Source organism: Cygnus atratus, chromosome 19 (genome assembly GCF_013377495.2).
Source record: "Cygnus atratus isolate AKBS03 ecotype Queensland, Australia chromosome 19, CAtr_DNAZoo_HiC_assembly, whole genome shotgun sequence".
Classification (NCBI taxonomy): Eukaryota; Metazoa; Chordata; class Aves; order Anseriformes; family Anatidae; genus Cygnus; species Cygnus atratus.
Window position 1 is genome coordinate 4,864,823 of NC_066380.1, and position 16,294 is coordinate 4,881,116.

Genomic DNA, 16,294 nt, shown 5'->3' on the forward strand with positions numbered 1-16,294 from the left:
ATAATAATGATAATGATAATGATAAAGAGGTCGCCGCCCGCCCTGCGGGCACCGGGGAGGGGCGGGGGGGGGGAACGGAGCGGCGGCGGCCCCGTCTCCTAGCAACCGCCGCGGTCCGCGCCGGGCCGGCTCCGGCCGGGAACGCTTCCGCCGCTGGGCGGGAACGGGAACGAAGCGGGCGGGGAGCGGGGGCCGGGGGGGCGCCGCTGAGGGGCGGACGCGGTGGGGCCGCGTGGGGCGCTGAGGCCCGGCGGGCGGCGCTGAGGGGCCTCGGGGGCCTTCAGGGGGTACTTAAGGGGCTCTGAGGGGCTTTAGGGGGCTTTTAGGCGGTCTCGAGGTTGTCTTCAGGGGGTCTCGAGGTTGTCCTCGAGGGACCTTCCCCGCCCCGGTGCCCCCCCGGGAGGCTGAGGGCGGAGGCGGGGCGGGACGAGGCCTCGGTAATGCCCCGCCGAGGAGGGAACGTGGGGGGGGGGGTTGGGGACCGTGGGGAGGTGGCGGGGCCGTGCTGGGGCCGGCGGAGGCTTTTTGGGGTGCCCGTGCGTGCTGGCGCCGAAAACGTGCTAAAATGTTCCCGCCCGCGCTGAGTAGCTGTAATTGTCAGGGGTGATTCCCGTTAAAGGATCGGTGCGAGCTCGGCGTGGAGCTGCTCGAGCACAGGCAGAGCCAGCGCTGAGTCACAGCGTGCTCAGAAGCTTCTGCCAAGGGAGCTTGGTTGTAGCACTGATGGGTTTAATGCTTTATTATTTTTAATTTGTCGCTATTTCAACGCTGGAAGAAGAGTAGAATACTGCAGCTTATTACTGTGCGAGTTATTCCAGCTCAACTAAATGCTAATAGTTATTAAAGTGTGTCTTTGTTGTTACAGGAAGGCGGTTTTAAGGCTGAATACAGCTGTGATGCACATCTGTTTGACGAAGAAGGCATCGTTCTGGTCTAGTCACTTCGCACAATTTGCTGTGTTGAAAAGCAAGTATCTCCTTATATGTTTCGAAGTTAATACTGAATTGTTCTACAGTAGTTTTCTAGTAACCTTTTTTTACTTCGTAATAGTATATAAAGGTACGTATATTATGGTGCTTGAGTAAACTCATATTTTATTTAAGGTAAGAAAAAATATGACAGAAGAAGTGAGTGCAGAGGATTTTCAAGTTGGGGAGCCTCTCAAGAAGAAAAAGAAAAAACGCAAAGAACGCGATACGAGACAGGAAGATGATGAGAGAGAAACTATACAAGATGCAGAGCTTTTTGAAGATGAAGCAGCACAGAGCAGTGAAGTCTATAAAAAGAAAAAGAAGAAGAAGAAGAAAAAGAAAGAAAGAGGAGAGGAGGAGGAACAGTTTTTGTTAGATGATTCTCATGTAGGCCTGGAACCTGAAGTTAGTAACGAACCCGTGATGGATATTCCCCAAAAGAAAAAGAAAAAGAAAAAAAAGAAGCATAAACATGATGATAGTACAGATGGCCAAAGCGACATAACTTGCATCTCAGTAAATCAGCATTGTATTGGCAGTTGTCAGGAGGATGATGCTGACTACGTTTATATAAAAAAGTCTGCTAAGAAGAAAAGAAAAAAAACCCATCCAGAGGAGGATGCAGTAAGCGAGCAGCCTACCTCAGAAATGCAAGATAAAAGTGATAATGAAAAACCAGCGAAGAAGAAGAAGAAGAAGAAGAAGAAGAGAAGAGTCAGTAGTACCGAAGATACACAAGAGGACACAGCTGTGCCTGTTGACCAGTCACTTTTGCCATCTCCAGAACAAAATAGGCAAGAGGAGGATGCGGTATTGCCATCGCCCACAGGAGAGGGAGGTGTGGCAGTGTCGAAGCCGTGCCATGAAGATGGTGACTGTGATGCTTCTCCTGCCGCATGTGAAGCCGTACCTGATAATTTTTCAAAACCTAATGAAGAGGCTAATCAGTCTTCCACAAGAACTCCAGCAAGGCCCATAAAGATTAAAAGCAAAGCTTTTATCACAGATGAAAGCTCTTCAGACTCTGACACAATGTAAGTTTAGATTTTTTTTTCTATCTCGCTGTTTATATCCCATAATTTGAGTCCCCGATTCTTTTTCAGTTTGTTTTGTATGTATTTTAAAAACAACTTAAAAAACCTAAATGTTAAGATATTACAGACCTATTTTAGAGCTTAGTTATTTTATGAATGTACAGTGAAAGTTTACTTGCATTGATTGAGAATAAACAAAATTCCTTCTGTTTAAAAAATGTAGGTATGGAAATAAATTATGTGCAAAAAGGGGGGGGTGGGGGAAAGGGAGAATAGATTCCAGTTGTTAAGTTTGGTCTTTATATTGAACTTGTGCATTTTTACCAAAAAAACTAGAGAGGTCAACTAAAGAATTTAATGTTCTGTGCAAATACTCGTGTAAATAGTGCTTGGTACTTTTACAGCGTCTAGAACCCACAGTTTTAAGTACTGTGAGTAATGGAAGTTTTAAAAAATGCTTGAGTGTTTCAGTTATAAGCGTTATTTCTGTCCACGTAAAACCTAGAGCAATGTCTCCACTAGTCGGTGTGCTATCGTGTGGTGTAGCATCAGAACCAGAACGTGAAGTTAATCCATTTGCAAGCTTAGTGGACTAAAGCTGACATTTAATGAAAAATAATGTTAAAAATATTCTTCAGCTCTTGCTAATAAGAGCACTAATAAGAAACAGAAGGAAAAGTTCTGTGTTGCCACTGGTAGCAAGGGACAGTGTTTCTTCTGCATATCCATGTGTGAGTTCTGTGGGAAAGCTGGGGGTTTCAAGACTTCAGAAACTTTGAATATTGTGAAAATACTGAAATTTCAGTAATTTCATGTGTGTTTAAAGGCTTATGCCGGGCTGGGGTGCATGGATGTGAGAAGTATTCCTTGTTGTTTAATTAACGAACATGTTCATACTTGTAGAGATGTAGATGTTCAACGTGTAGAGATATGATCAAAACCCCTGTTTTGAAGCTCTGTTTTTGTATTTTATTTTACTTTTTAAAATTATTTTTTAATCAGGACACCAAAACCCACAGTGTCAAAGGAGGCCCAGAGTAGTACGTGTACTGAAACCGTAACTTCTGGTGACGTCAGCCAGGACGGCGACGAGTCCCTGGACTCTATCACATTTTCATTATTCGATTTAGATACTGCAAAACAAGAATTGGAGGAGTTTATTCCTCACGTGAGGCAAATATCAGAAGATTCAATCAAGAAGATGGCTGGAAGAGATCTGATGAGATTTAAAGAGTTTAAAAAACAAGGTGAGACCCCCAGAGAATGCTGCGGTGAGGAAGAAGCGTGGAGTTGTGCTAATGTTTTGACAGAGTGGAAATAGCTTGCTGTTGTGTCTTGTCACATCCGAGCTCAATTAATTTCAATTCAGCAACAGTTCATGAGTTTATTTAGTGACAGGCTTGCATATGTAAAACATGCATTTTTCTAGTAGGCTTTTGTTGTAATATATTTAATTGCAATTAGTGTGGTTTCTGTTTAGTAGCATCTACAACCTCATCGTCAAATTATAGTCCAGGGTACATGCTTAAGTTACCTGCTCCCAGCTCTTGCTTAGTTTCTCTTCATTTGCCTTTTTACCTTTTGAATTTGTTGATCTTCCATTATACATTTGCTAAAACCTCTCTGTAAACCTGAAATGTAATGTGCAAAAGATAAAAGATTATTTTTTAATTATACTTTCCGTATATTTTAGGTATTCCTATCAAGTTTGGCAGATTTTCCCAGAAGGAAAATGATCAAATCCGGAAAAATATTGAAGAGTTCATGGCAATTACTGGAGTAGACAGTGCTGAAAAGCTCCTGTTTACTTCGAGGTATCCAGAAGAGAAAAACACTATCAATCGCCTAAAAGCACGGCATCTTTTTTGTGAAAAACTTGGTAAGCATAAAGTCCGTTTTCAGATAGATGAATCTTACATTCCACAAACTGCTGATATCACTATCTATACTCACAAATCTTTTTTTTTTTTAATTGAAGAGCACAAATGTTGGTAAAGCTGGCAAAAAAAAAAAAAAAGAAACATGCTGCTGAGGTTATGTAGTTGATAATCTCTACAGTATACTGTTATTTTTTGTTCTAGGTCATGAAAATGTTAGAGATTAAAAAGCCTGTAAGTGCTGCTGGTCATGATGAAATTTTAAACTTGCATTTGAGTTTTATGGCTTAAGGTACATTATTTGCTAGGCTATAACTAAGTTTAGTGGTTTATTAATGGGAGGCGTGATTAAATATTGTCTTTAATTTGTTAACTGTTCTTAGAGCACATAAATAGGGGGCAGATTCAAGACCCAGTGATGGCATAAACTGGAAGGAATTAGGTCATTAACCAAAGTAGTTAGTTTTCCAAAATGCCAGGAAAGCAAATGAAACTTCAGCTACTAAGATTCTGTTTGCAGAAGGTACAGTCTCTTCCTCCTTCCTCATTTTAGTTCTTAGACTTCTCTCTCTTGGCTAGAAGGCTTTCTTGCTTCATACAAGAAATACGTTCATCTTGTAACATCTACGAAGAAGCTGCTCAGTGGCTCTCCATTTGGTGTTGGTTCTGTATTATTACAGTCAAGACAGTGAATGACAACCTGTAATGGGTTTGGCTACCTATTTAATGTCCAGTGAGGCTGCAGACCTGATCCTTCTTGAATTTTACATGCTCAGTCATTCCACTTGCATTGTCACATTTGCATGGCGCTGACTTCTCTTCCCATTGGGGAGGTCGTTTCGGTTCTGGAAACATCGGGCAGAAACTCGCAGCGGTGTTGTGCCAGCTGCATGCAGCTACCAGCCTTGCGCATCGTGGGCCAAGATTGTTGGGTGTTCTCAGGTGTTTGTGGATTCTCCCCCACTTCAAGGGTTTTTCCTTCAGCCAAGATCTCTGCTTTCTTTTCGCTGGCTGCCTCCATTCTCTGCTTTTCCTAATCGCAATACGCTGCACGCAAAAGCACAGTATGTCGTCAGCCTCCTCATTGCTGGCAGTCTCACGTCTCTTTATTGCCGGGAGCACTCAGTACATTACTTGCACTTAATGTAGATGTTATTAAAACAAACAAACAAAACAACTACTACACCCAGTCCGTGCAAACTGTAGCTATAGAGTTGTAGGTTTGTGCTTCAGAGTTCAAAGGTTCAGCTTTGGATATTCATGCACAAAGGTACACAGAACTATTTACCAGCTGTCAGTGTTCACAATCTTACCATGGTCGTAGAAATTACATCTTTGAAAGTCTTCAGGAGATTCTATCCAGACTGTTTTCCTGTGCAGTTCCTGAGTTGTAGAGTGCTTTCTCTTGAATGGAGAGAATCTTATCACTTATAACACAATCATGAAAATGTCGTCTTTTTTTTTTTTGGCCTCACCAGTGTAAAAAACAAAAATCTTTAAATTGAATTGTTTACTTTCTAGCTGAGGGCATACCACGAGCCTGGCGGCTGATATATTACCGAGCAAGGAAGATGTTTGACTCAAATAATTATAAAGGGAGGTAAGCCAATAATTTGAAGGAGTTTAAGAGAAGGTTAATATAATTCTCTGGTGTTTAGTTGTACATTAAATATGGATACAATGAAAATAATCTCTTGGGTTTGTGCTAGTTCCTGTGACTTAACTGGCAATTCATTTTTCTGACTAGTTCTTACAAATCTCTGGAATATATAAATTGAAATTGTAGTCATGAGTAACATTGAAACATCTGTGAAGAGTACAGCTTTCTTAAGGCATTGCAAGGGTTTGAATTTGTGTCTGAGGCAGTGCCTATTTTTTCTACTAGGTATACCAAAGAAGAAAAAGAAAAACTAAAGAAGTATCATGCTCTCCATGGTAATGATTGGAAGAAGATTTCTGAGATGATGTCCCGTTCTAACCTCTCAGTTGCTATGAAATACTCTGAAATTAAGTCACGTACGTAATTTTTAGGAAAAACAATTCATTCTGTCTATTGCAGAAACTCTGGAAAAAATTGCTGGAGTGATTTTGTTTGTTTGTTTTTTAACTGATCGGTGGTGGTGGTTCCTTTTTTGTAAACCATTGTTTGTGATTTCAGACAAAGGATAAGAACAGTCTCCAACTAGGAAAAAAAAAGGGTGGGGTCTGGAGAACAGGACATGGGATTAATGCAATTCTTTCTTAAATGGAACTGACATTTCTGCTATCTAAACAAAAGCTTTTGTGGAGAGGGTGAGGGGAATTTGAGAGCTAGGTCTTAAAAAATAGAAACTAGGAACTTGTGCTATGATTTAGGCTGAACTCCTCTTATTAGAGTGAATTTTCCTTTCAAATCTGGTATGCAGAAGAGTTTCCAGGGAGCATGTAAGAAACTGTTCCTGTAAATAAAAATAAGGCAAAGTGAAGCATTTGGGGTTTTGCTCTTTTTTTTTTTTTTCCCCTAGTAATTTATGATGAATTATACCCTAACTGTGAATATTTTTCCATTTTAGCGATTAATTATGGTCCTTGGTCAAAGGAAGAGACCCAGAAGTTAATGCGTGCAGTGGAGGAGGTGTTTATGAAAGGAATGGAGCCGGAAGATGCAAATTCTGTTTCATCATCAGAAAAGTCACGTAGAAATCTCTTGATTGAACGTGAGAAACTTTTCCAGAAATTGCCATGGAATGAGATTGAAGCTAAAGTGGGAACTAGGTATTGGAGACAATGTAAACAGAAATGGTAAGGTTTTATACTAAATAGAGAGAGTGAAATCTGTTGGGGAGAGTACTGAACTTCTTTCTGAAGAACAGTTTGTAACATGATGTTTGTTTGGCAGGATAGGTAATAGGTTGTAGACTACAAAAGGTATTGCAAATATGTGTAAGAGATAAATAAGTAACTCCTTGCCAGCTGCGGTGAGTTTTCTCTGTGCTGTGGGCATGAAGCCTGATAGCTGCTGCTTCGTTGCTGTAACAATGGCATCTTGAAGTTGCTTCCTTTCGATGCTTGGGATTTCGTGAAATGATAGCAGCCTTTTTTGTGTGTTTTTGAAGGACTTCGATTTTAACAAGCAAGATAACCAAAGGGCAGCAGTTATATAGGGGGACCAGAGGACTACAGGCCAAGATCAATCTTATTAAAAGGTACAGTTCAGAGTTGCTGGAATGTTTTGGTATCTCTTACTGTTCTGAGCTGTGTTCATGAAAGCGTGCTGGTTGTGAACAGTATGCCTGCAGCTTCAGGTTTGCAACCACATTTTTTGGACAAAATGTCCTGTAACTTTTGACTAGGAAAGCTGTGAACATTATTATTTCTTGAATTTTGCCTGCAAACTGCTTCTGTGTTACATTCACAGGTTGTATGAAATGAAAGTGGAGGATGCTGATGAAGTAAACTGGGAAGAACTCAGTGACATAGTTGGGTAAAAACTTTTTTTTTTAAATGGATACAAAAGATAGTTGAAGCAGACTCTCTTAAAAAATCCCCAAAGGAATCAACATTCTTAGGTCTCTGCAACCATAGAAAACACTGGTTTGATAACATACAACTGTATATCCTGGCGCAGTACCGCATGATAAACCATGCCCAGCAGCACTGAAATTTTATTTTAACTACGTCAGGCAACCCTTGTTGTATTCCCAGTGTTTTCTATGTATTAGAACTGTTACGTAATCTGCGCTATAGTCTTTGAAAAAGGATTTTTCCAAATGTTAATGAACAAATAGCGAAAGGGATTAGTACTGCAATGCGTGATACAGTATTATAGTCGTCTTCCAAACAAAATCAATGTTGAATGTGAAACTACCAATACTCTGAAAGCTATACTTTATGTGTAGTGCTTTTTTTCTTTTTCCACATTTTTTCAGCTTTCTTTGTTTCCTTTAATAAATGTATAATACGTACGTGTAATGATATGGTTTTGGTGCTTACCTTAAGGGGAATTACTGTCTCAACAGCTGTTCTTATTAGGTTGTACAATCTGTCTTTTCTACCTACAACTAAGATACTGTTTGACTGGTGTCCTTCTCAGGAATGGGTAACTCAGTTACAAGTAGATTTTACTAGTTTGTTGCACCACTAATCCTTTGAATTCTGTTTTCAGAGGTGTTCCTAAAGACTATGTTCGAGCCAGATTTTACAAGCTGAAAGTCTCCTATGTCCCTTTCTGGCAAAAAAAGACTTTTTCTGGTCAGTACTCCAGCTGTTTTTATCTACTCCTTAATGTTTTTGTTTGAATCTAAGAGGATACATATTCTACTTTTGGTGTTTTCTTTCTTAGTTTTTCTCCCTAAGCAAATTGCCTAAAATCATTGGCTTTATACTTATTTTCCTAAGTGCTTTTTTTGTTTTGTGACACTTAGTTTCCTTTCAATTGCATCTTCATGCAGTATTTATTAACCCCTTTTCCTTAGTACCTTGGCTTTAAAAGCTTTGCCTGTGCATTGTATCTTTTTATGTACTTTTATGCATCTGATCTACTCCACAGTCAGTATGATTACCACGGAATAGTAAGATCTTTGTATTTAGTACTGATGAAATAATTTCTGCCTGTGAGATCCTATTTCCTCATGGCATCCAGTTCCCTTACAGGTCCAGCTAAGACAACTTTTTTTTCTTTTTTCAAAGAAATTATCGATTATCTTTTTGAAGAGAAGCTTCCGGAATTTGAAGAAAAGTTAGAAAGTAGAAAAGGGAAACAGCTTAGTTCTGGTGATTCAACAGACAATCAACAGAAAAAGGTTTTCCGATTCAGTGATGTTTTCGATTCCAGTGAAGAGAGTGATGACTGCCTGAAAAACAATTAAGAGTCTGCAAATTTAACTGCGAAAAGGATCTGTTTGAAAGTGGGCACAGATCAACAACCCCAGGTACGTGGGTAATGAAGTAATGGAAAAAGCAAAGAAAAGCATGTCGTCTTCTCTTGTTTTATATTGAAGACTGAGGTAAACACTTTTTTTTTTGGGCCACCTTTTCTTACCTTAATTTAGCTTTGATTTTAGAAATCTTTTTTTTTAATTGCAACCACGTTTCTTTCTAAAAGCTTCAAAAATATTTATTTTTTTCCCATTGCTTAGGCTTCTGTGGAGTTGGAAACTGCTGTTTACTCTTTGTCCAAGAATTTGATTTTCAGTAATTAAAAAAAATTAAATCCCTTAAAAGAAGACTTTCAATGTTAGTTAAACATTGAAGTAGAAGTAGTAGACTTTCAATATGTTAGTTAAATCACTAACATATAAACAAAACTTCAGACATCTGCATTGATTGAAACAGTACAACCTTAAGGGTTTTTTTTGACCGATATTCTTAAAAGCAATTCATTTTTATTTTTGTTGTAGATTTTATTAACTCTTTTAGAGAAAAGGGAGTTTTCTCCATTATATTCATACGTTGTACTATCATTTCATGCAAACCAGAACAATGTGTTTAAAGTGTTTTTGTTAATATTTGGAATACAGAGAGAAAAGACTGTGTGTATATATATGCACATACATATTTTTTTATTGTGCCAAGGAGAGTTTTTTACATTTTAATATGAAAATAGAGGGATAAGATGGAGGTTGTACTTCTGTCTTTGTATGATGTTTTATTAATTTGCCTAAAATTACTATTTATAAATTGACTTGAATGTAAAATAATCTTACTGTGTAAAAAGTATTTGTACGGCTTGTTTATATTTCATACATGCTGCATTAGAAAGAGTTGGTTCTGACAGTACTTTTTGCTCATTTTGATAAGTAAGAATTTCCTTCCCTAGTAATTGTTATTGAAAATGCAGAAATTCAAAAGGCTTTTGAAATAAAGGCTGTGTTTGAGGTTCTTCTTGACTGTGATGCATCCAAGGATGTTGCATGAGAACGTTCCGTGTTAACTGTGGCTTGGTTTTAGTCTCTCTGAAGACAGAAAACAGTGTGATTGAGGGGGACAGGCAGGATGCCACATGAGATCAGTATAAAGTTAAGTTTTCCAGCCAGACTTGCCTTACAAATTTGAAGGTTAAAAGTTGAAGAACTTGAGTTTTTAAATATAAACAGTTTGTGTTTTTTCTTTTTTTTTTTTTTTTAAGTATCCTGGAAGATGGAGATCCTCTGAATTTTCTGCAGGTTAGAGCAGAAAACATTGTGTAGTTGCAGATTTTGCAGAGTAGATCTCAACAGAAACAAACTTCTACCTCCATGACAAGATGGATTTTGTCACCTGTGTTTTTAAGGGGAAGCTTCTAAATGAAGGGTTTTGCTGATACATTCTTTCATAGAGAAGCTGCATTTAATAAGGGAGTAAGCCAGGGCAAGAACTGTAAACTTGAGGTCTTCGCTACAGTGGCTGCTTTGGGGGGAAAAAACAACAACAGAGCAGACCTCTCCCCACCACGCAAAGGGGAGACTCTTGTGGCCATCCTCCCCATGGGCACTGGGAACAGAGACAGGAAACATTTCCTTACCTCAGTCGTCTTTGGTAATTTGTTGTTCATAACCATCGTGTGCAGGGACGAACGATTGTTTGGCGGAGGAGAGGGTTTCTAGATCACTGCACATTCTCTGAGTCCTAGGATGTGAGAGCATGAGCAAGCATGTTTTCTGTGTGTGTTCCTCTTACAAAGGAGCATAGGAGGGATAGGGAGTAGTTTCAAATGCATATTTAAATATTACTAAAAACAGAGTAACTCTAGGCAGAGGTTAAAAACAAGCAAACAAAAAAAAACCCTCCTCAGAATGAAAAGGGAAAAAAAATAGCATTGACAAAGCTCTCTGTCTCAGGCTGTCGCATAAATAAGAGCGTGACGCGTCCTCTCAGTCTAAAAAGCACCATGAGTTGCTAAAAAGCATTGAGGGCTAAAAAGCACCCTAAAACCACAGGTGATTCAACCAGGTACATAACCGCCAGTGTTTTCCTAGCGCGTTAATGGTCTGAGTAGGGTAAAAAAAAACATCTCTTGATGCGGGGGGTGACAGAGACAGTTGGGTTACCGGCCTTGTGGCTGCAGCACAGCTGCACTTCGGGGTTGAGAAGCCTCACCGTGGCAGCAGCTGAAGACCGAAGGGGGCCGTGCCTTCTTTACCCAACCCTTTCCTGCGAAGACCTACAGGAGCGGCGTGGGGAGGCTGAGGAGAAAAGCCCCCACGCCCTGTTCAGCTCCTGGGAGCCCCTGGCTTTGGGGCCAGCACCTTCCCTGGCCCTCCCCGGGGCTGGGGGCCGAGCTCTGAGGAACTTGGGTTTGTACAACCCAGGGAGCGGCGATGGGCGACGTGCCCGGGTGCTGGGGGCGAGCAGGACCCGAGGCCGAGCTGTGCCCTCCCCGCAGCGCCCCCAGCGCTGCTGGCCCTTTAAGGGCGCTCACCCCGCGGGGGGCGGGGCCGAGAGAGGAGGGGGGCGGGGCCAAGAGGACGGGGCGGGGCATCGGGGAAGGGGGCGGGGCATCGAGGGAAGCCCGCCCCCGCCCCGCGCGCCCTGGTTTTCCAGCGCCCACTTCCGGCCGCGGCCCGGAAGTGCTCGGGGGCGGCGGCGGCGGCGGGCGGCCGATGGCGGGGGGAGGTGGAGGCTGAGGGGAGCTGAGGTGAGGGCAGGGAGCCGCGGCCGGCCCCGGCCTTAGTCCTGGCCCCGCGGGTCGGGCTCCGGGCTCCGCTCGGCTCCCGGGGAGGTGCAGCCGGGCCCGGTCTGGTCCCGGGCACCGCTCTCTGGAGACCCCCTGGAGGCCTGTGAGGGGTTCGGGCGGCACCTGGCCGGTGGGAAGCCGCCCCCGGTTCCTGTCAGGGCCGCGCAGGGCGGGCGCTGCGGTGGGCGGCCGTTAAAGCGTGTCCGGGAGGCGGGGGTTCCACCTGCACCCGCAGGTGCCGCTGGTGTCCCGCAGGGCCGTGTCCTAGGGATTGTTGCTGGGCTGCGCCCCGGCCCTCCCGGGTCCGCCGGAACAAAGCGGGGCGGGCAGCGCCCTGCCCGCGGCTCAGGGGGCGGCTTAGGCGTGAAGGGCGCTCGGCAGCTCAAAGGGTCGGTTTAACGCGAAGATAAATCTATTCATCTGAATGCTACAGCGGCTGAGCCGATTTCTGATGGTTACCGTTCTCTTCAAGGTTTCCGAAATAGAGTTACGGTTACCCAGGGCACGGATGGCTGAAGGCGTCAACCCCCGTCGCTAGCTGCAGGGCAGCACGGTTTTTTTCCATCATGTGACCAGAGAACACCTGCACAGCAAGTCCCATCATTTTCCAAAGGTAAACAACCCCATCGTTTTCTTGTTCTGTTTTATTTTCCTTTGGGTGTGTTACACGTGAGGACACGCATCTTTCAGCTTTATCTTGATTCTTCTTTCGCATTCCTTGTTATGCTAAATACCAGTGAATTGCCACTGTTCAGTTTTTACAGTCACTCCAAGTGCTCATACTTTTACAGTACTCTGAGTTTTTTAGACTGGTGTGATCTGGGATGCCCATAGTGCTTTTTGGTGAAGAAACTGTTTTTGAAGAACGCAGGTTGTGGTGAGGGCTTTATGATGCTTTCTCACAATAATAATAAAGACTGGAAAGCTCTGCATAAATATCCTTTCCTTTTTGACAACAGGGATTTGTCGACCTATAAATTTTAGTAGTAGGCTAAGAAAAAACCCAATTAAATGTTGTACTTACTAGACCTAGATTTTGTAGGTATCAGCAAAGTGACAGATTGAAATTTAGCATTGTACTTCTTGAAAGTGCACAAGTTTGAACAGGGGCTTTCTGGTACGTAAAGCAAATTTTCACGCATTGCTGTTCGGTAGTTTGAAAATTGTGTAATGCGACTTCTTCGCAGTGCTCTGTTTATGATGTTTGCCATGCAGCAGACCTTTTCCCGTAACTTTCATGTAATGCTTTAGTCCGTATTTCTTTGTTTAATTGCGTTTGCCTGTGTGATATAAAAGCAGCCAAGAGCATAAGCAGGTGTGCAGCTGATGAGTTGCATGAATCACTGCATTGCTCGTTATATTTGAAAATGAGGTACTGTTGTGGCTGAAAGGAAGGGCTTGGCTGCTCTGTCTTAAGTCTTCTCTTGATCGTTTTCTTTCCATCTAAAGAATGAGCACATGTCGATGGTGTACGCCGAGTGGTCCCGATGCCACTGAGTACCTGAAGTGCTATGCTTCTGGACGGCTGTCCCCGGAAGATCTTGAAGGATCCAACGATGACCTCTGTTACTGCTTGGAGTGTGTGGTTGAATACCACAAAGCAAGGGAGAAATTGCCAAGCTTGCACGAGGTAATTGTTTTCACTCCTGCACTTGACTGAGCAAGGAGAACTTGGAAGGAAAATTTCAGAAGGGGCTTCTGTGGTCTGGCCTCAGCGTACGGGGGAGCCTTGTGCAGGGGTTGTCTTACTGGTTTGGGGGAATATGGTATCTTGCATTATCCGTGCTTTTTTGTACTGGGTTACAAGAGAAGACCCGCTCGTTTTGCATATATTCAAATTAGCAGTAACTGAAAGAGTGTTGGCAAGTTTCTGACTAGACATTACAGTTTGAACTTTGTTCATGGTGTGGTGATTTGAGGTCTGAAAGAGAAGAGACCAGCTGAGCCAAGCTCTACTTGTAAGGTGTTTTCTTTCTTCCTTTCCTCAGTTTCTGTTCAGTTTCAGATTTGTTCCTTGTCTGGTTTTGCTTTCATTTCTCATTCATGGTTATGACAATGAATTTCAGAGCTGTGATCATGCAAGCGTGTGAAACTGTGTGATTTAAAAACAATCAAAAACATTCCAAAATTCTTGTTTTATTATAAGCTGTTCATTAGCATCAAGTTTCATATTTTGGAAAGCTTATTTTCATGTTTATGGTGCTTGTATAAGTATGTATGTAAAATGAATGTTCATAGCTAAGTAACTGTAGTGCAGCTGCTCTTCAAATTAAGCCAGATTTCTCTGAAGTCCACAAACATGCATATCTGTGGAGGGCAATCCCACCTGAGCAAAGACTGGGGCAACTGGGCCACTGAAGGTGCCTTTTTGTTTGTATTGATTGTAGGAAATAACTCGATTTCTAATAGGAGCACTTGCTTTAGATGGCTAATATTATGCGAGAAGAATCCTGTACAAATATTCAGCAAGTCAGTCAGTCTGCTTGTGTTGGTTATACCCTTCCACTGATACATTGCAAAATACACGAGAAGACAATATTTTAAAATCATTTTTTCCCTATTTTGGAGTATGACTTTTCTGTACCGTGAGCTTCTTTATGTTGGCCAATGGAACAAAATTTTTATGTGTAATCCGTGGCCTGAAATAATTATTGACGCTGTTTAAGAGATACAAAAAAGCTTGAAGTTTGACTGCCACTCTTTCTCTTTAATCACTTTATAATCTTATTTCTGAAGTGAGAATGTTGTGATTTATGCAATCTGAATTCCGTGTCAAAACTTTTTCACAGCATGCTTGGAAAGAAACTTTTCAAGATGAAATTGTAGGTTTCGAAAATCTAGTCAGGGTTTCTGCATATAATAATAAATGTCCTTAATTGCTTTCCTTATAAAATAAAACTTTATATTTCTTTTTTCCCCCCTTCTGAATAGGCTTTGTGGGAATTGGAAACCTCCCGTCTCATAGCCCACATAGGAAAATCCATGAAAGAAGAAGCTGGAGAAGATGATGAGTTATTTATAGTGGATGAGAATGGAGAGACACAGCTGTCTGGTTACGTAGGCCCAGATTTTGAGAATAACCTGCGAGTGCCCCTTCTAGAAATACTGAAATACCCGTATCTGCTGCTGCATGAGAAAGTCAGTATGTATCTTATAGCAAATAGTTGGAAGGCATGGTGCTGTTTGTATTGTAGGAGATAACAAAACAAAACAAAACAAATATTGGCTAAACCAAAGTACCTTTTTTTTTTTATCAAGTAGTTGAATTTGTTTTTTGTTGCGTGAGCTTATAAATGAGTTCTTACTGTAACTGTGTTTCTCCTTTTAGGTGAGCTTTGTGTAGAAGTGCTCTGTAGAATGGAACGTAGTCACGACTCCTTTCAGGTCTTTGAAAAATATCCAGGAATTTATCTCTTTTTGGTACACCCGAATGAAGTGGTAAGTTGCTTTTTCTGTTCCGCTAAAACTTAGTTTTAAATCAGAACAAATTCTTATTTTTAACAAAAAGATAAGAAAGTGTTCACATTCAGAATGTTAAATGGTCGATCTGTCTTTTTCTTGAAGAGTGTAAACAAAAATGAGATTTCAGTAGGAGCGCAGTTAGTCTTACAGAAATAGAGAAGACTCTTGTACTGTTTCTAAGATTGGCTTGGACACCAATGTGAAGTAAAGAATTTCAGGTTGCCCTTAGAAATGGTAAAAGATTTAGTAGTATTGTACTTAACTTCAGTTTCAGCAAGTATTTTCTTAGAGCTTCTCAGCTCAGAGAATGATTCCACCTAGACAAGAAGTGGTAAGTGTCCTCTTCTGACTGCACAACTCAACTGTTGTTGCTGTAGTATACAGTTATGCAAATAATAAATACTGGTTTAAAAAAATACGGTGTCCTGTTTGTAGTAGCAGTGACTGTTAATTGTGCAGCATTGTGATCTTAATTTGTACTTGATTTATGTTTTTTGTTTTAATTCTTAGATTCGTCGATGGGCCATTCTAACTGCAAGGAGTTTAGGGAAGGTTGACAGGGATGACTACTATGACTTACAGGAAGTGTTGGCTTGCTTGTTTAAAGTCATTGAGTTGGGGCTTTTTGAAAGTCCAGATATTTACAGCTCTTCAATGATTGAAAAGGGTAAACTCATCCTTCTGCCAGCTCATTTATATGATACTACCAACTACAAGAACTATTGGCTAGGTGAGTATTTCTGATCAGAAATGAACTCATACCTGTAATCACTCTCATCTGGTAAGCACTTCAAGTCAGAGCTCTACTATTTCAAGTAGATGCTGTTTATTTTGGGGAGTGTCAAATGGGAAAACTGAATGTTGCGCAACTTCAGTAGTGAGGTGGTATTTAGTTTCACACTGCTGCTGATCTCTTTGGTCAAGTGTTACACTGGTAGTGATGTTCAGAAACTAGTGATGCTTTGATTTGATGAAAGTTGGACAAATTTTCAGAAATAGGTTGTTTGTTTGTTTGTTTTTCAGGGATTTGTATGTTGCTCACGGTGCTGGAAGAACAAGCTATGGACTCCTTGTTGCTGGGCCCAGACAAACAGAATGATTTCATGCAGTCAATACTTCACACCATGGAGAAAGAAGCAGATGGTAACTAATTTCGGCTGCTGAGATTAAGGCAGTTCCTGGTCTATTTTTCATCTTTACCATTTTCTGTTATTTTCTATAGAACTTTATCATTTAGTTGAGGACATTTTTAGCAGTGTAGTGCTGAGCTGATAAAATCTCAGCCATGAGGCTTATTTCTCTTCTGGGAGATGGTTA

General features: G+C 41.4%; 2 protein-coding genes across 6 annotated transcripts in view; both read left to right on the top strand.

The window, feature by feature from the left end:
* Positions 1–188: 188 nt before the first annotated feature.
* TTF1 (transcription termination factor 1) lies at positions 189–9,744 on the top strand. Of its 4 annotated transcripts, none has more exons than XM_050714514.1 (12): positions 189–287; positions 866–970; positions 1,104–2,005; positions 3,008–3,252; positions 3,699–3,884; positions 5,404–5,482; positions 5,768–5,898; positions 6,435–6,663; positions 6,978–7,067; positions 7,280–7,345; positions 8,027–8,112; positions 8,551–9,744. In XM_050714514.1, exons 3-12 carry the CDS (start codon positions 1,116–1,118, stop codon positions 8,727–8,729), a joined length of 2,181 nt encoding a protein of 726 aa, XP_050570471.1. In that variant the 5' UTR covers positions 189–287; positions 866–970; positions 1,104–1,115; the 3' UTR covers positions 8,730–9,744. The 4 variants fall into 4 exon arrangements, with proteins under 4 accessions (XP_050570471.1, XP_035411208.1, XP_050570472.1 ...); XM_035555315.2 differs by having other exon boundaries at positions 866–966; XM_050714515.1 differs by having other exon boundaries at positions 227–437.
* A 1,577-nt stretch (positions 9,745–11,321) lies between these two features.
* The window catches only part of SETX (senataxin), a 28,152-nt gene continuing 23,179 nt past the window's right edge, over positions 11,322–16,294 (top strand). Inside the window, exons 1-7 of one of the 2 annotated variants that reach the window (XR_007709009.1) lie at positions 11,322–11,476; positions 11,988–12,128; positions 12,965–13,145; positions 14,447–14,657; positions 14,844–14,953; positions 15,488–15,707; positions 16,001–16,120. Coding sequence is in view for 1 of the 2 variants with exons in the window: in XM_035555202.2 (XP_035411095.1) it covers positions 12,966–13,145; positions 14,447–14,657; positions 14,844–14,953; positions 15,488–15,707; positions 16,001–16,120 (841 nt within the window). In the remaining variant the exon portion in view is untranslated. The remainder of the gene's footprint in view (positions 11,477–11,987; positions 12,129–12,964; positions 13,146–14,446; positions 14,658–14,843; positions 14,954–15,487; positions 15,708–16,000; positions 16,121–16,294) is intronic. The other variant, XM_035555202.2, reaches the window with a different exon arrangement.

Excerpts from the sequence above, each read along its gene's own strand:
- TTF1 (XM_050714514.1), top strand. The coding sequence starts at position 1,116 with ATGACAGAAGAAGTGAGTGCAGAGGATTTTCAAGTTGGGGAGCCTCTC. Across the intron at positions 2,006-3,007 it reads TCTTCAGACTCTGACACAAT|GACACCAAAACCCACAGTGT; the intron begins GTAAGTTTAGAT and ends TTTTTTAATCAG. Across the intron at positions 7,346-8,026 it reads GAACTCAGTGACATAGTTGG|AGGTGTTCCTAAAGACTATG; the intron begins GTAAAAACTTTT and ends TTCTGTTTTCAG.